Below are 19,568 nucleotides of genomic sequence, written 5' to 3'. Positions count from 1 at the left end.
TCTGCAACGCTGGTTTGAACTTTTTGCCTCTAAAAAAAGTTCGCCGACGATTACGATAATCCCTAATGCGAAGTTTGAGTGCAGCTCTGTACGTGTTTTAATTTCGCAATAATTTGGCAGGCTTGGACAATCGGCCTCCTGCGGCACGTTGTAAAGGGAGTGAAATGTGGCTCGACCGCCTCGCTAATCTGGAGATTGCAAGAGCCAGCGCATGGATGACGCGTGGGCGCGATTCACAGAAGCCACCGTCGACAAACCTCCCGGGCGACGCGCGCTTCTCTGGCACTACCTCGTCACCGCATTACGCTTTTCTTTCACTTCCGTCATAATCCTTCTCCGCTTTCCCCTCATGGTTCAACTGCACCCTCTTCTCCGCTTTCCTCCTCTTGCCTCTTCTCCCTCCCCACTTTTTCATCCCCCGCTGCGCCCCGCGTTCGCTCTCGTGCTCCAAAAAATGCCGGTGACCGGCTTCACTTTTGGAGAGCCACTTCTACTCCAGAAGTTGAAGTATATAATCACCTTGCGGATGGATGCATGGATGTTATGAACGTCCCCTTTGGAACGGGGCGGTGGGTTGCGCCACCAAGCTCTTGCTATTATACCGCCTAATGTCCTACTTAGGTTAAAGAAGAAAAAAAAAAGAACACTGTGAACTCCCATGACCAATTTTTCTGATCCCGTATTGCGAACTTAGCTTTTGTACGTTTTCGCATTTTGTAGTTTCCCTACTTTTCTTCCACCAATCCTCCAATCACCTCTTACTAATCCCTATTGCGAACATGTTTACTATTCCACTGCTGTCGCTGAACCCAAGGGCTTTAAAGAGGCCAGTGGTGCCTAAATCGACCGCTGGGTAGACGTCTTCACATTCTAATAAAGCATGTTCCATAGTTTCCCTAGCTTTACCGCAGCAAGCACATGCTTCTTCTTCCTTCTTATATCTCGCTTTATATGTGCGTGTTCTAAGGCATCCCGATCTCGCTTCGAAAAGTAATGAGCTTTCCCTTTGAGTTATCATAATGTCTTTCATTCCTAATTTCATTTTTTCTTCTTAAGTAGTTACTCATTACAGGTTTCTTTTCCACTGCCGCCAGCCAAGAGATTATTTTAGCCTCTATGACTTTCCGCTTGACGTTCTTTGTTGCTGTGTTGCTCACCCTACAGGCCGCATACTTGCTGGTAAGCTTCCTAGTTCTTTTCCTCCACTGTGAATCAATGTTTTTTTCTGTACTAATACCTCAACACACTCAAAGTCCATTTATTTTCTTCCACATTCCTCAGTTGTTCTTCATAATCAATTTTACTGAGCTTCCCTCACTTCAAAACTTGTCCAGCCCATATCACCCTGCACAGCTTCATTTGTAGTCTTCCTGTGAGCACCCAATGCGAGGCGTCCCACTGACCTTTGGTTATGCCATCGAGTCCTGATTGTACCCCTGATTTTAAGCAAACAACCGTATTTCCAAAAGTATGTCCTGGAACCATTACACGTTTCCACATACCTCGGAGCACTTCGTGCCTATTGTATGTCCATAACACTATGTGCTTCATTATGGCGGCATTTCTCTTCCGCTTTACTGTTACTGTTTTTTCCAGTGTTTCCATATATCTGTTGCCTTCGTTTTTCCAAATACCAAGGTATTTATGTTATTCTACCCGATGTATTTCCTGGCCCTGTATCGCCACGGCCTGTTCACTATTTTCATTGAATACCATAACACCTGATTTTCTAACGATAAATTTCAAGCCGAAATTCTCGCCTTCCTGTCCACAGATATTAGCCCGACGTTGCAAATGACTTTGCTTGTTAGCTAGCAACACAATGTTGACCGCATAAAACAAACCTGGAAGCTGCTGCTTTACTATTGTAGCCGCCTGTTTGTATGAGAGATTAAACTCGATATTACTTCCTTCTAGTGTCATCTCCATCCTCACAATGTACATCATAAACAGCAGCGGGGATAAAGGGCACCCCTGCCTCAGTCCCTTGTTGATATGAACTTTCTCCTCGCTCCTCATCCCTTCCCGTTCAATGCAAACGGTATTTTCTAGGTAAATCTCTCTCAAAAGCTGTAGACAATTGTTACCTAAACCTTCCCCTTTCAGAATATTCCACAAAATGTTGCAGTCTACGTTGTCACAGGCTCCTGTAATGTCTAAAAGGGCTACATATTACGGTCTGCTTTCTACTTTTTCTATTTCAATACACTGAGTAAGAACAAATAAGTTATGATCGAAACGCCTACCTATTCTGAAGCCATTCTGAAGTTCTCCCAAAATGTCATTATTCTCTACCCATGCTTGCAGCTTTAATTTGATTAATAATAATAATAATAATAATAATAATATTAATTTATTGATGACTTGAGAATCATACAGTGGAAGAATCAGGCCTGCCAAAGCCGCAGTGGGCTTGAACGGCAGTGCCTGGCAGACAGCGACAGAGCCATCAGTAACACGTTGTTAGAAAACAGTGAGAAAAAAAAAACACACACACATGACAGGCTTCCCATCACGCATTAATGTGTCTAAGAACCTTTCTAAGACCACATTTCGTTTTCACATCTTGTATGCTTTGAGGAAGTAAATTAAACATTGCTGGGACATAATAGTTACGGAGTCTTCGACCATATCTCGTCTTACAGCGGGGTGTAACGTAAGGATTCTTTGGTCTCAGGGAACGAACAGGCACATAAGGAATTTTATACTGACTTATCCAAAAATGCTTTAAGATAACAGTTTCTAGCAGCAAAGAATTGAAATCAGGTAAAGACAAAGTTTTGAACACATCAGATTTGGGGGAGACATCATAAGCAACATGCTTCAGAATGCCACGAAGGACGGAGTTGACCCGGTTTACCAAATGTTGAGCGCCATTACCATATGTAGATATCCCATACCTGATTACACTGTAGCATAAGGCATGTACTACAAGCTTTCGGACAGACAATGGCATGTAAAATTTTATATTATATAAAACACAAGACACTGCGCGAAGTTTTTGACAAATTTATGCGAAATGAGAGTTCCAGGATAAATCACTGTCAAAAAAGACACCAAGGTACTTAATTGAACAAGCGTATTGCACAGGGGCACACGAACAGGGACTGCAATGTGATGTGTGCAAATATAATGGGGACGATAGGATAACTTGCTTGACAGGGTTGTGGAAACAGATTAGTTGAGTTTTGGACGCATTGATATGGACTACATTATTCTGAAACCAGTTCATCACTTTTGTTGTTGCCATTTGTAAAGAAGAGATGGCGTCAGTGTAACTTCGAGCGTGTGAAACAAGGACAGTGTCATCAGCATACTAATATAATTTGACGTTCACAACATTAGATAAATCGTTAAAATATAAATTAAATAATAACGGACTTAAAATTGAACCTTGGGGGACGCCAGCTTTAATTTCGGTCAGGTTGCTACGAAATTTTCCAATAGGCACAAGTTGGTGCCTATGAGATAAGAAGTTTTTCAGAAGCCGCAAAAACGCACTCCGAAAGCCTAGCAAAGAAAGTTTGGTTAGCAGTATGCTATGGCAGACGCTGTCAAACGCTTTGCGGACGTCTAGAAACAGTGCACAAGCAATCTGATTGTGTTCAAACGCAGAGTTTAGTGCATCGGAAAAATCTTCAAGCAGCAACTGCGTACCCCGATTCGGCACGAAACCATACTGGCTAGGAGATAACACGCCATGATTGCTTAAAAAGCTGCTCATTGTCTTGAGCAGATGTTTTCCGAATATCTGCCCAATGCATGAAAGGATTGAAATAGGCCGGTAGTTTTCGATATTGTTGCGTGCGCCACTTTTAAAAAGAGGAATGACCAGCGCATTTTTCAGATTATCGGGAATGGTACCAGTAGTAATAATATTGTTTAAAATGAGTAGTAGCACATCCCCGGCCCCCCCCCCCCCCCGAAATCAAGTGGCATACCCCCCCCTCCCCACCCACGCCACCACTCCTCACACATTCCTAAAGCGCCGCCAGATCAATGTTGAGACTTGGCAGCTAATCATCAGTCAGCATTATGCTGCCTTTTTCACTCCTTTTAGATGGCGGTAGTTATCGGCAATCTTGTAATGTGAAGGACAGTTTTCTCATAGATTCCGCACCCGCGCGATTAACTCGAGATGCGTTCAGTTGTTACCATCTATTCAACTATCACGCGCATAGCTGTTGCTTTTGTTAGTTCAACCTTCTTTGTTTAGGCTGATCCTGGGACCAGGAGAGGGATGCGGCTGTTACTTAGCTGGTCTGTACTCTCATGGAACGAGTTGCGGCCGGAGAAAACGCCCATTGCGTTTAACTCGTTTCTTTGCTTCATTATTTCCTTGAGTTACGCCTCGCCGCGACGCTGGCAGATTCCCGGAACCATATACACGCGATATGGGTTAGATAAGGTCGGAAATAAGATAATGTGAAAGAGCGTCCATCATGAAACCCTGCAATAACCCTTAAACCCATAAGCAAGATGACTGTCGCCCGTTACCTCATCTGTTTTTCCCTAATTGTATAGCACTTTTCGTGCAAAATTGGCAACTGGAAACAAAAATCGCAAGGAGTTGAGAAATTAAGCGATCTACTAAGGGAGAGAGCCAAGGCAACAACCAAATTGCAAGGAAAAGCGAACAATAAAAAAGTTAACCGTTGTTTATGAGAATATTTATGGATCAACATCTTTTTATTTAAAAAGGAAGTAGAGAAAACGCCGCCGGAAGTGGAGAACAATTACTTGTTTTGAATGACGCTTCTACAGTTATCGGTCGAACCACCTCACGTAGCCACTTCTCTGCTGTGCTTATGTGGGTGTTTTTCTAACCTTTTGCGGTGGGCGCAGTACGTCTAGAATCGCAGTGTCCTGCGCTCTACGCGGTTGTATGGGACTGGCGGCCGCACAGCGTTACGCAATTCGCGGAACTGTCAAAACTGATCAACAAGGCGAAAATAACTGATATTCGAAGCTATAATATGAGAAAGACTGAAGAAGCCGTAAAAAATGAACGCAGCCTGAAATCAGTAAAAAAGAAACCTGGCATAGGACAAACCTTGATGTATGCACTAAAAGATAAGAAGGATAATATCATCATAATCTCGAAGATATAGCACAAGCAGCGGAAAAATTCTAAGCTGACCTGTATACAGTACCCAGAGGAGTCACGATACCTCACTTAGAAATAGTAATGAACAGGATACAGAAACTCTCCTATAACTAGCGATGAGGTCAGAAGGGTCCTTGAAACGATGAAGAGCGGGAAGAGAAGGTGGAATAAAAGTCGATTTAATCAAAGATGGAGGAGACATAATGCTTGGAAAACTGGCGACTCTTTATACGAAGTGTCTATCGACTGCAAGGGTCCCAGAAAACTGGAAGAATGCAGACATTATACTAATCCACAAAAAAGGAGACGTTAAAGAATTGAAAAATTATAGGACCATTAGCTTGCTCCGAGTATTATATAAAATATTTACCAAAATAATCTCCAATAGAATAAGGGCAACACTGGATTTTGTCAACCAAGGGAACAGGCTGGCTTCAGGAAGAGATACTTTACGATGGATCACATCCATGTCATCAATCAGGTTATCGCGAAATCCGCAGAGTACAATAAGCCTCTCTATGTGGCTTAGATAGATTACGAAAAGGCATTTGATTCAGTAGAGATACCAGCAGTCATAGAGGCACTACGTAATCCAGGAGTACAGAACGCTTACGTAGAAAGCTTGGAAACTATTACTACATGCGTGTGGTATTTGTTTGTTTGAACGAGGCGCGTGGGTGCCATCACTCCAGAAAAGAGGAGGAAGAACGAACTGGGCTCGCGCTGTGATACTAAGCGGTCAGCGCTGCAAACGTTGTTGTAAATATAATCTGTAAATAGTTTCTCGTCTTACTGACTCGTCCTTCGCGTAAGAATATCTACAGAGGTTCTACAGCTACCTTAATTCTTCACAAGAAAAGCAGGGAGATACCTACAGATAAAGGGGTCAGACAGAGAGACACAATTTCTCCAAAGTTATTCACTCAGTGCTTAGAATAATTCAAGCTATTAAACTGGGAAGGCTTAGGAGTAAAGATCGGCGGCAAATAGCTAAGCAACCTTCGGTTTGTCGATGACATTGTTCTATTCAACAACAATGCAGACGAGTTACAACAAATGATTGGAGACCTTAAAAGAGAGAGTGTAAGAGTGGGGTTGAATATTAATATGCAGAAGATGAAGATAATGACAAATAGTCGGGCAAAGGAACAAGAGATCAGGATCGCCAGTCGGCCACTAGAGACTGTGAAGGAGTACGGTTACCCAGGTCAATTAATCACAGGGATCCCTGATCATGAGAAGGAAATTCACAGAAGAATAAAAATAGATTGGATCGCATACGGCAGACATTGCCAGCTCCCGACTGGAAGCTTACCATTATTATTGAAAAGTAAGGTGTGCAATCAGTGCATTTTGCCAGCGCTGACATATGGAGCAGAGACTTGAGAGCTAGTTAAGGACCGCGCAAAGAGCGATCGAACGAAGATCCCTAGGCATAACGGTAAGAGAGAGAAAGAGAGCGGTTTGGATCAGAGAGCGAACAGGTATAGATGATATTCTAATTGACATCAAGAAGAAAAAATGTAGCTGGGCCGGTCATGTAATGAGCCGGTTAGATAACCGTTGGACCATTAGGATTACAGAATGGGTACCAAGAGAAGGAAAACGCAATCGAGGACGACAAAACACTAGGTAGCGCGATGAAATTAGGAAATTCGCGGGCGCTAGTTGGAATCGGTTGGCGCAGGACAGGGGTAATTACAGATCGCAGGGAGACGCCGTCGTCCTGCAGTGGGCATAAAACAGGATGATGAATGATGATGATGATGATGATGGAGGTGGTGCCCCCCCCCCCCCCCCCCCGAAAAAAAATCCTGGGTACGTGCCTGGTTCTAGTACTCCATCATCCGATTTGTTACCCCTTGCAGGTTGCTTGACGGCTTGCGTCTTGCATGGCGGGCACACCCAAGATCCCCGTTTTACTGCATTATGTGCATTGCACTAGCAATGCATTGCCTGCATTGCTAGTCTGTATATTACCGATGTAATGGTCAACGGTCTATACGAGTGAATTCTTTCTCCCCCTTTATAAATTAAATTCATTCTACTTTGTAGCCAACTGTTTTGTATTCATCTATCTTTTAAAGTTTATTCCACTGCTTTCACTAGACCTTCCTTACTTTTTGGTCCTAGTTCATTAATCAGCTTAACGGGAACGTTGTCTAGCCCTGTGGCTGTGCGCTTAGGAATTTTCTCTTCCGCTTTCTTCCAGTTTAAATTTGTCAGCACCAGCTGCTTTTCCCCTTGGGTTTCTTTCATGCTCTTTTTTTTCATCAAGTACAACCTCGTCATCGCCTTGGAAAGATTCGGCTGTTGCTTTTCGGATGTAATTTATTGCCGCTTCTCCTTCCAGTCTGTTTCCACCTTCGTCTAGGATATGTTGTATTGTTGTTGACTTCCTGCCTAATAATTTTATCTGGTTCTAAAGTATTCTAGATGCGGCCTTCCTTTTCTCGCGTACTTCTGACAGCCAACATTCACTTTCACCTTTTATCTTTACTTGCACCAGTATTTGAACTATAGACTTTTTCTCCTGGTATATTTCCCATTTACTGGATATACTTCATCATGCGGCAACTGGGCATTCCTTGCCTGCCTGTGCTCTCGAGATGCTTTCGGTCGTTCGGTGATCGCTTCTCGTATTTCTGTTCCACCACCTTTTCGGTTTCGTTTTTCCTTTCCAACGAACATGTTGTTTCTCTTTCCGTATTTCTGTCGTCATTACACTTAGCTCACTCTATTGCCACGCTTTACTTGGCCATTCGCCAAGTTCTTCCTCGACTCTAGTGAATATTCGTTATTTGTCACTCCCTATATGCTGCTATACCCTTCATCGTCAATGACCATTTCTCTCAACTTATCATGAATTCCTTCTGTCATCAGACTGTAATGAGTGGTCGATTGCCGGTTTCCCACTTCCCACGTGATCTGCCCTTCACACTTAGGCCCTGTATCAACGATAACAAGGTTATGTTACTCACAAAGGTCTAGCATTGACTTCCCGTTGTTGTCGGTATAGCCATCTAGATCCTGTGTGTGCGCATTCACGTCACCTAATAGGATAATTTCGGCATCATTCCTGAAACCCTTAATATCAGCACTTATGCATTAACTAACTCTTTATTTTTCTCTGTGCAGTTATTTCCGGTCCACAAATACGTAACGCCCAGCCGAGTTTCATTCCCGCTCATGGTACCTAATAACCAAAGATGCTCTTGCCATCTTGAATTTACTCTTTGCATTGGCTCCCTGATGGATGAGCATTACGACTCCCCCTCCCTTTCTTTTCTGTTGTTCTGTTGCACCCTTCTAATTCTCGATCACTGGTGGCTCTTCCGAGTCTCTAGGGTGTGTTTCTGTGGCCGTATACACCCCTATTTGTTCTCTATTTAACCACTCCTCAATCTCTGTCCACTTTTCCTTTCTTCTGCCGCGCTGCATGTTGATGTAGCCTATTATTGACGACGATGCTATTCTGAGGTTCCTCTAGGGGTGGACTTTCTTCATTAAATTACCTACTCTGGCCTCCTGAGCGCCCGTGGGCCCCCTAAAAAAGCACCAGTGCGACCAGCAAGTCGCCAGCCCATTTCTCGTCCAAGCCTGTAATTAAAGTGAATTTCGTCTCGTTCGAAACCGCCCCACTTTCTCACTTTCCTGATTACTTCTACAACCTCATAACCTTTCTCTCGGCTCATTTTCCATATCACTTCATTAGCAGCCACTACGGCTCTTTGTACGTGACTGTCACGTACAGGCACCTCTGGCACCGTGCACACCACGATCTGCACCCGAGGGAACAGCTCGCGCAAGTCATCCACCCCCTTCGCCAAGCGCTGGGCTAGCCCTGTCCCTTTCCTGTTTAGGACGTCATTTAGCCCACCTTAGGTTACTATGACAAGGTTGCGCACGTGGGCATCTTCCGTGAGCTTTGCTCGCGAAAAATCCAGTGAAAAACCCAGTGTCCGCCCTGGAAATGTCCCTACTGGCACACTACCACCACCCTCTCCAATTTCTTCCGAGCACCTAGCCAGGTTTGAGTTGATGGCGATAATCACCATTTCACTCTCTCCTACCTCTGCCTGCTTCCCTGTATCCTTTTCAGCGTGATTCGGACTTGAGAAGGGGCATTGATCCCTGCGCTCCTGCTTTTTTTTGTGTGGCGGCCTCAAAGTGGGTGCCGCTCTTTCCAGCTACCCCCTCCCCACGTTCGACGCATTCCATGTGCTTTGCTGAGAGTCCCTCTCTTGTCACGTCGGAGAACTGCGTTCCATTGTCACGGCCATTCTGGTTCACAATGGTGGCCCTGTTCAGCTTTTCCTCGGCTGCTTGAAGTCTTTCTTCCACTACCTTTCGTGCATCACGCTCCATATTTAGCTCATTTTTGAGCTCTTCGACCTGCTTGACAAGCTCATCCCGGAAAGCCTCCATTTTCTTCAGCCTAGCATTGGCATCCCATTGTGTGCTTATTGACTCGATTCCTTCTTCATTTTCATCCGCACTCCCTCCTTGTGCCTTGAGGGACCCCCCGCACACTGCACGCTTTCCCGGCTTTGTTGCCATGTATTGCACGGCTTTTTCTAATGCAAATACTATATAATAATGCTGAGCACGTGCCTTCTAGCAAAAACCTATAGGCACAGAATCTAAATCCTTGAAATGCCGCCAGGTAATTCCCGCCAATGTTTTAAAAGCAATCAATACGGCCCAGACTTAGGGTATGACACGTTTTCGCACATCTTCAACCATGCGGCGACGCTCTCTTTCCTACCAAAGCAATATTCCCGATACCAAATCGCACACACTAAAGCCACTAATAGGTATTAGTACTGCCGCTTCCAAGCTACTATATAAAGGCTATGAAGACTTAACGTCCCGCCCAGTTGCACGAGTTGAAGCATGTGGCGCGAAAGAACGCTCTGACTATCCTACAAAACCAAATATACACGAAACACACCCGCGCACACGAAAAAAAAGATTTAAAAAAAGAAAACCGCCCAAGTATTATTTGAAGGCAAACAAATCTGCAAATAAAAAACAGAAGCAAGCTCAAAGCATTCACAAGAACCTTGATTTCTTCGCTGCTACGGAGCCCTGGAAAAACACATCCACTCTCCACAATCTGACGCTCTCAAAACATGCTCTTACTGCGGACGGACCGCGCGCGCGCTCCACTCGGTGCTCCGCGCGTCCATCCCGCGGACGCCTTTGCGTTCGCTCGTATGCGCTAGCTGGCGTGTCCAGTACGACAGCAAATATATGGACACACCAGGCACATTTCTAGCATCGGCGTCACCCTGATATTCCGTATAAAGTCCAAGGGCGATAACATCGCCGCCACGCGCCGTATGCTGCACGTCCGAGTGAAAACACGTGAGTGGGGACGAACGATGGCTGCTCAATCTCGCGCGCGCAAGAGGAAAGCGTCGCAAGCAAGTCACCGGAGAGGGGCGGGGGGGGTTCTGCTACCGCGGCTGCTGCGCATGGCGCGGCCCCTATCCCGAAAGCAATGGTGGAACAGCCATTTCACCTTTCGGCGCAGGTCCTGGCCCAGGCAAAGAGCCAATTTGGCGTAGGAGCAAGCACTTTTGGCACAAAGTCCAACGCAGTGTGTTTACCATCACCAGCAGCTTACTTCATGTCCACTGCAGCACAAAGGCCTCTCTCCCTGCGATCCCCAATTACCTCTGTCCTAGCACTGCCAACCGATTCCAACTAGTGCCCGCGAATTTCTCTCCAATGCTATTGACCGCACACTTGGAAGAAGTATACAAGCTGTTAAACTGGGAAGGCTTAGGAGTAAGGATCAACGGTGAATATCTTAGCAACCTTAGATTTGCAGATGACATTGTTCTGTTCAGAAACACTGGGGACGAGTTACAACAAGCGATCGAGGGACTGAACAGAGAGACTATAAGAGTGGGGTTGAAGATCAGCATGCAGAAGACAACGATAATGATCAGTAGCTGGGCAAGGGAACAAAAGTTCAGGATCGCCAGTCTCTAGAACCTGTGAAGGAGTACGCTTACCTAGGTCAATTACTCACAGGGGGCCCTGATCATGAGAAGGAAATTTACAGAAGAATAAAAATGAGTTGGAGCGCATTTGGCAGACATAGTCAGATCCTGACTGGAAGCTTACCATTAACATTAAAAAGAAACGTCTACAATCAATGCATTCTACCAGTGCTGACATATGGGGCAGAAACTTGGAGACTGACAAAGAAGCTTGAAAACAAGTTAAGGACTGTGCAAAGAGCAATGGAAAGAAGAATGTTAGGCGTAACATTAAGAGACAGGAAGAGAGCGGCGTGGATCAGAGACCGAACAGGGATAGTCGATATTCTAATTGATATTAAGAGAAATAAATGGAGCTGGGCAGAGCATCTAATGCGTAGGTTAGATAACCGGTAGACCATTAGAGTTACAGAATGGGTGCCAAGAGAAGAAAAGCGCAGTCGAGGACGGCAGAAGAGTAGGTGGGGTGGTCACCATATACAATGCAAATATCAACTGATATAGTCAATATGTTATGAAGAAGGGCTTGCGCGAATTTTACCCTGCAGGCGCAGTCAGGAAAGGACGTGACGCTCCTCCACACTGTGCGTCAATGTTTGCTTATTGTAGAACCAGTGATAAAGTTTGACAACTGCAACATTGAAATAATTGATACTGTAAAAACGCTAGGAACACTTTTCAATAAAAACATGAGCTGGGATCCTGACGTTAGCTCAGTTATGTCTCGCCTAAATAGGTGTGTTGGTGTTCTAGCAAAATTTCGCTCATACCTTCCCGTATCCGTAAAATTGTTAATTGATAACACACTGTTCTTATCACATCTTAAATATTCTTTCCTGGATTGGGGAAATACCACATCGTCTAACATTAGCAAACTGCATGTGCTACAAAAGAAGGCATTACGTCATGTCGCTAGTGCTGATTACATTACACACACTACTGACCTGTTTCGTCAGTTTAAAATTGTTCCCGTGTCAAAACTTTATGAGTATTTTCTATGCATAAGATGCAAATAATCTGTATATAGCTGCGAGCCTGCATTTCTTAGCATATCATCGCTGAAAACAAACACCATTGTATATCCATTCTGCAGTAAAGAGTATTGATACGTGCCATTTTGTCGTACTGAGCATGGGCGGCAAATGTTACGTAATGCACTTGCAGTTCTGTTGAACAGATTAATTTTCCAAAACATTCATGTGGAAATGTGCAGCATACGCAACATACGAGAGTTTTTCATTCCATGATGTCAGTACTCTTTTACCACTGCTGTTAGTATTTTATGTATTTATAATTATTGTCAAGCTGTTCATATTATATTACACTGTATAACACTAGAGGTTGACCTGCAATGATAAACAGTTAAAGTGCCTTGTTAATGTGTATTGTAGCCCTTTTAGGATGCTTTGTATATGGGGGCTCGGGCTCTTCTAAAATGAATTTATTTTCCCTTTTTGCCCAAGCATTCCTGCATTGTGATGATGCAAATAAATTTCAATTTCAACTTCATGCTCGGTGCAATTTTCCGCTAAAATGCCGTTTTGGCACAGGATGGGCCAAAGGGTCGCTCTCGGCGCAATTAGCGCAGCTGTACCACCACTGCGAAAGCGACTTTCGATGGGGGACACTGCAGTGAGTGCCGAGAGCTTCATGTGCGATGTTTTCACCATTTAGTTCGCGTTGAAGCGAGAGCCACTGCGAAGGTCAATTTGCTCGCTGCTGCTGCGGCGCTTCCTAACTCTAGCGTTTTGACAGCAAGTTACACAAGCTCTTTCGCCTTCCGAGTCGGTATGGACGAGAGCGCGGCTTGCAGTCACTGTGGCGGCGAGGAGACTATAGAACATGTACTTTGGCACTGTCCTCGATGCAGAGTGCGCCGGCTGTCAGTAGCGACCGCGTTGGCACGCCCTGGCGACAGGCCACTTTCAGAACAGTCAGTCCTGGAACGTCGACATGAACTGTCGTCAAGGCTTTGTTGACCTTTTTACGTGGCAGTGGCCTATTATAAAGACTACAATGATCCCATTCCATCCCTTTTCATTTTTTTTCCTGCTTTTATTTTTGTCACCGCTCTTCTTTCCCGTTTCCCTTCCGCTAGTGCAGGGTAGCAAACTGGGGGTTTTCCCTGGTTAACCTCCCTGCCTTTCTCTCATTTGCATCTCTCTCTCTCTCTCTCTCTCTGGACAGCAAGTTTCCACGATCGTCGAGTGAGAGGTGTTCGTGTTTGTTTGTGCGCACGTGACACCATGCTTGTTAACTTTAGTAAGTGAATGTTCAAAAACCACTATCCTTACTTCGTACGGCTTTATACTAAATTGCTATCACAATCGGTCCTTCACCTTTCGGGCGAAACTGCGACTTCTTTATGGAAGGTCGAGTAAATGCCCTTCGTCGTGTTTCCACTACTGTGCTCACGTTCCTTTGTCCCAAGAGCACGCTTGAGACCCCACACTGTATTGACATGTGCATCGCTCATTCAGTGCTATCACTAGTGTAGCTTATTAAGGGAGCCATTAAGGCAAACCAGAATCCAGAAAACTTCCCTGCAAGAAGCCTAGAGCAAGTGGCATCCAGTTTATGTGGTGAGAAACATGGCAAGGCACAGTTTATTTGATGCAGGTTTCAGGCACGCAGGCCTTTGAGTAGCTCTGTCCAAGCACTTCCGTATTCGGGCACAGATCGTAGACGGCAGGCACAGGAAAGCAGTAGCTGACGAACATCAGTTGGTATCTCCAATGCCAGCATCTCGGACAGCCAGTCCAGCACCTGCACACAGTGAGCGAAATGGAGTCACTTATTCTCTCAGTTGAAGTCTCGAAACATGGCCCCAAGTTCCTTGGTTCATCTGACAAGGTCACGCTGAGTGTCGCTAACAGCTACAAGTCAACATCACACGGTGCAGCACTGACAATAGAATAATGTGTGAAAGCAATAGATCTGTGCAGATAGATGCTAATTCTCAGGTTGGGTATATATTGACGACTTTTGTGGAAGCAATGAATAGGCAATGACAGGCTGCAAAAAAAACAAAAAAAAAAACGAGAGAAAATACCAAGCATCTAAATCTAAAAGGCATTTTTAATAGCTTGTAAATAAAGATTGTGTCATGTTGTAATGACGGTGAAGAACACAGTAAGTAAACTGAATCGCGAAATGAAATCGGTGAACCTGTGCCCACAAAAGCAAGTGACATTCAAAGCAGAACGATAGTGGCGAGTGCAGTTGGCGATTGTCGAAAATCTAATCAGCAGATCAAGCACGTCGGCTTTCATACATGACTCGTCAAAGGTTCCAGCATAACCGCTGGTGCCCGCGTGCCTTCCAAAAAGTACTGCACAATTCGTGTGGTGCATACAATCAGGTTACAAAAGAGTCGGTGACAACAGAACGCGGCTAGAACATTCAAGAAACTTCCAATACATGCAGGCGCGTCCTGTGCCGACCGATAAGGATTAACATTTGTTAGACGCTGAAAAAGCAGTCACCAGAGAAAGATAAGTACACGAGTCAGAGTGTGATCTATTTTATAGGGAACAGAAAAAAAAAAAAAAAGATTTGACTGCTGCGGAGATGCATTCTTCAGTATTCGTTCTTTCAGCACGGCAGACACTAGATGGTCGATAGCCGTCGCGGACAATTAGCTAATTAACTAAGATGGGTTAATTCTTTATAATTACTGATTTTAACGTTAATTTTGCAATGGTAGTATTGGAGCAGCACGACACCGGAGGCAAAAGAAATTTACGTGGTCTTAAAGTCATCGTCCGCTGTAGAGGTACTGGTTAAAATTTTTTTTTTTTTTTTGTCGCTCTGATACCAAAACGGGGTGCTCAAAATGATCCTGAACGGCTGCCCACATGAAGCTTCCCACCCCGTTTGGTTCTATTACGTCAATGGGTTGACTGCCTGTGCGCACTTCTTATTTTGTGAAAATCGTGTCTTGGCGACTTAACGGTCAGCAGGTCATCGCAGCGAGCCGCTGTTAGCCACGAGACCACCGAGAATAACACCGTGGGTGGTGTTTCGAGCGCTGTGTTTTGGTATCAGAGTGAAAAAAGGGCGAACACCTGGTATCCATTGAAAAGTGATATCATAGCCTTTTTCTCTTAAGTGATGGATATGTTCCACGATTTCGCGTGTCAGTTGATCGTGAGTTTCATGTCAGAGAAATGACTGTATACATTGTAAGGCCGGCCTTGAATCGCAGAAGACTCCATTTTTCAGGATTCTCTGTGTTGATCACATGAAGCGCACTAAGGAGAGCCGCGAGCTCTGCAGCTGTAGACGTAGTGATATGGAAAGTCTTGAACGATTGGGTTACTCTTGCTGTTGGTATAACTACAGCGCCACTGGAACTGGCTCATGTATTGAGTCCTCAGTATAGACATGTGTGCAATTGCTGTATTTCTCGTACAAGAGGAGTAAAGTAAGTTGCTTGAGTGCAGATGACAGCAAGTCTGATTTTTTATGAAGTCCTAGGATCGTGAGGTTTACTTGAGTACGGCTCACACAACATGGAGGAATCGAAGGTCTTGCAGCAGGTGCGTACCCTGAAGTAAGCAAGGCACGGCGTGCAAATACAGTTGCACTTAATGTCATGTGTGGCCTTTCTACAGGGAGACAAGAGACTTGCGAGGTGGTGGTTCGGGGGTCCAACGTGACGCAAAAGAGCAAAAACAGTGCTAGCATCCAACCAATACAAAGTGGAGGAGTCTGCATCACCATAGTCATCAGTGTAAACCATATGTGAATGCAAGAATGCTTTGTGCCTGTTTGCGCCTTTATAGCCTTCACTCTTGTGTTTACCGCTGTGCATAAAACTGTGTTGGCCCCATGTCTTCATATAAATGCGCAGTCGCCATCCATCCAAATGGCTGTTGCAGCAAACAGTAGTTTTGTTTTTACAGTGTGCGCGTTGGCCCCGTGCCTCCAGAGCTGCGTGGTCGCCGCCCATGATCATATAGATAGTGACCGCGATTTCGTCCGCAGCATTTGCAGCAAGCAGTAGTTTTGTTTTGACTCGGTGTGCACATCGGCCACATGCAGAGTTAGTGCTCACTCTAGAGGAAAAGCTGCGCGACAAAAGTGGCAACCAGAAAGGTGGCAGCATGGTGCTTCTTCTCATTTTTGTAATGCTAAGAATATTCAAAATATGTTGCAAGAAGAAGCATTTACAATTAGCACGTAAACATGGACAATGTGCACAGGTAATTCTGTATGTCTTCAGAAAGATCCGATGGCTATTTACAAAATTTGAATGTAAAATTTATGGTGTGTAAATGGATTCATTTGCAGGTGCCCCGACAAGCTGGCACCACCATAAGGCTCGAGATTGCATTGACTGTGCGTCTCACCTGAATCGCATATCGTTGTCTGCACCTGTGTGACTGCACAGAGTAGCAACATGGTGGTGCCCTTGAAGTTACCAATTCCAATGCATGAGTGCTAATGGGAGCTTTTTCTCTAGAGTTGGTAATTAACTTTATGGTCGCATGCCTTTAGAACTGCATCGTCGCCTTCAATGATGGTGTCGACAGCGGTCGTAGTTTCATCCACAGTGGTTGTGGCAAGCAGTAGCTTCGCTTTGACTCAAAGCACTGGCTATGTTCACAAACACAGCAAAAGCTGTTGAGGATGAAAAGCACTGGCTACATTGTGAAGGACGGATGATAGGTTGGTGACTAGCTCACTGGCAAAAAAATAATTGGGATGGGCGCGCTGTAGTGAAAAGAACGTCTTGGATGAAGACATGTGCCGCAGCCACGCTGCAAAGGAAGTCACAAGCCTTCGTCGTTACAAGCATTAATCAGTCACGAGATAAGAAGAATTGCAACTGCTGCACTGCTTTTATGTAAAACATAAACAGGATTTGTTGAGATAATCAGTCAATCAAAGTATGTTGGCAGAGTAAGCATCTGTTTTTGTTTTCTTGATACTCTCGATAATTAGACATTCGGTTAATTAGGGCATTTTTTTTTTTTGGTGCTGTGAAATCCAAATTAACAAGGTTTTACTGTACATTGGCAGCTGATTCACCTATAATGCACTGACTGATACTTTGGACATTGATAATTCGGGCATGCTTGATTATTCAGACTGTTTCATGGCACCGACACCGGCCCCATAGACCTAACACAAGGACGACTGAAATTTCAGGCACCTTAACGTGTGCCTTTTAATAATTAAGGCTCTGCTTGCAGAGCTGCGTGCTAATTTGACTACAGAGTTGAGAACAAATAGCAATATTTTGGCACTGATGGTTGATGGCACCACTGGCCTCGAAACTGAAACTAGCGAAGCCTAGTTAACCTGACCAGGTCACATATACAGAACCTCGTTGAAACGCATTGGAAAAAAAATTATTATTATTTTTAATACGGGGAACAATGTATTAATCGGGAAAACATACGATCCGAAGATACTAAAATATTTAGCAGAATCAACTGCAGTTGACATCTACGCAATGCAAGGCGTTGCGCAAATTTTGCAGCATCTGACGCTGATGCGCACCGAACTGGTGGGCCCCAGCAGTCTGAGATGCGCACTGTAGTTTTTGCGGCTTCGTTAGCTTGCACTCCTTGAATTTTGCCTGGGTCAACAGCTTCTTTGGGCAGGGCTGGTGGGGCTCAAGCGGACTGAGACATGCTCTGCTGTTTTCCTATTGCACAGTGTTTTTAAACGGGGACAGAAAACCGAAACTAAATTGAGCTGGTGGACAACGCCGGAATATGATGCTACTAGAGCGAAACATGACACTCGCTTCGTGCCGCCTGCGGCAGATAATGGTAGTGCATTTGGCTTATCGCCTATTAACAGCTTGCAGGGACCTGAAGAAGGAACTGAGAGCGTGCCAACATTTTTACGTGACACAGGCAGACGAGTACTGTGGGGAAGCTCCCGTGGTGATGATGATGATGATATGTGTGGTTTAGTGGCGCAAGGGCCAAATATGGCCAAAGAGCGCCATGTCCGTGTTAATTAGTTTGCAGTGAAATCATGAGCACTATGAAGTTGGTGTGACGTGGCTGTAGAAGGGCCTTAAAAAAAATGGTAGCGCTAGAGTGCGTAAAATCTGTATAATAAGATTATGCCGATGACTTATGAAGTGTACTATGAACAATAAGACACATTTAAAAAGAATGATATGATGTCTAAAGATATATCAGGTTATATAAGATATGCTAGAGCACTACTGCCTCCTTAGAGCCCTTGAAACACAAGGGCCTGGAGGCATGTGCTATTCAAAACAATTATCGCAGCGGCATCCTCTGGAGCGAGGATGCTCTACGAATTTAATGGGCTTATGACGTGTAGAACTACATCTTTTAAGAAGTCGAGGACTGCCTTGGTGTTAAAAAGCGGTTCATGACCAAGAAACATAGCCGGGTGCAGAGGGATGTAATAACGGTATGCTAGCGGAAAATGTTTCTTTCTTTCAGGTTCAGCTTTCCGACACTCCAATAGGACATGGAGGACTGTCAGCCTCTCACCGCATCTACCACAGATTGGAGGTTCACTTCCAGTAAGCAGATAATTATGGGTGCCAAACGTGTGTCCTATTCTGAGGCGACAGAACAGGACATCTGTTCGCCGAGATCTTGTTGTGGAGGGCCAAAAACCTAACTGTGGCTTTATAACGTGCAGTTTATTATTTATTTCTGCGTCCCACATGCGTTGCCAGTGGTTTCGCAGTTTCTTTCGTATGTAAGGTTTCAGATCTGTGAGAGGCACCAAAGCAGTATTATTATCAGCAGGGAGTGTAATTGACGTAGCCATCTGGTCTGCCAAAACGTTACCTTCGATTCCCCTGTGGCCGGGTACCCAGCATGTGATTTGCTGGTTAGATAGATAAGCTTTGCACAGGTCGCAATAGACCTCAGTAAGTACAGGGTTTTTATGTTTGTAGGGTGACATTAAGGCCTTCACCACACTTAAGGAGTCTGTATATATAACAGCTTTTCGGAGTTTTGATTTCTTTATATGCTTTACAGCCGACCATACAGCGTAGGCCTCTGCCGTAAAGATACTTGTTTCTGGATGTAGTATATCAGATTCGGAGAAGGATGGACCGACGGCTGCATAGGACACTCCGGCATGTGACTTAGAAGCGTCTGTGTAGAAGTCTGTGCACGAGTGCTTGTACTGAATTTCTAGGAAATGCATTCTTATTTCGACCTCTGGAGCGTGTTTTGTGACTTTTAGAAAAGATAGGTCACATTCTATCACCTGCCACTCCCAAGGAGGTAAGGGCTTGGTTAGGTGCATTAAGGGAAGCTTGAGGAGTGCGAGATCCATTTCATCGCTAAGCTCCTTCACACGCAGCGAGAACGGTTGTTTTATAGACGGACGGTTGCGGAAGAGTGTAGCATACGTCATATCGGTAATGGTATTAAAACATGGGTGTTCAGGAATGGAGTGCACTTTAAGGAAATAAGTAAAGCTGACGT

At 44.7% G+C, this 19,568-nt stretch overlaps 1 protein-coding gene across 4 annotated transcripts in view; it reads right to left on the bottom strand.

The window, feature by feature from the left end:
* Window positions 1-13,695: 13,695 nt before the first annotated feature.
* LOC126524404 (focadhesin) overlaps window positions 13,696-19,568 on the bottom strand; it is a 392,101-nt gene continuing 386,228 nt past the window's right edge. For all 4 annotated transcript variants that reach the window (XM_050172727.3, XM_050172728.3, XM_055067287.2 and 1 more), the window contains one exon: window positions 13,696-13,887. In XM_050172727.3, the coding sequence (XP_050028684.1) occupies window positions 13,744-13,887 (144 nt within the window). In that variant the 3' untranslated portion in view covers window positions 13,696-13,743. The remainder of the gene's footprint in view (window positions 13,888-19,568) is intronic.

The sequence above is a fragment of the Dermacentor andersoni genome, chromosome 3 (genome assembly GCF_023375885.2).
Source record: "Dermacentor andersoni chromosome 3, qqDerAnde1_hic_scaffold, whole genome shotgun sequence".
NCBI lineage: Eukaryota > Metazoa > Arthropoda > Arachnida > Ixodida > Ixodidae > Dermacentor > Dermacentor andersoni.
The sequence above is the reverse complement of the archived record's forward strand: the minus strand, read 5'-3'. Positions and strand labels throughout refer to the sequence as shown.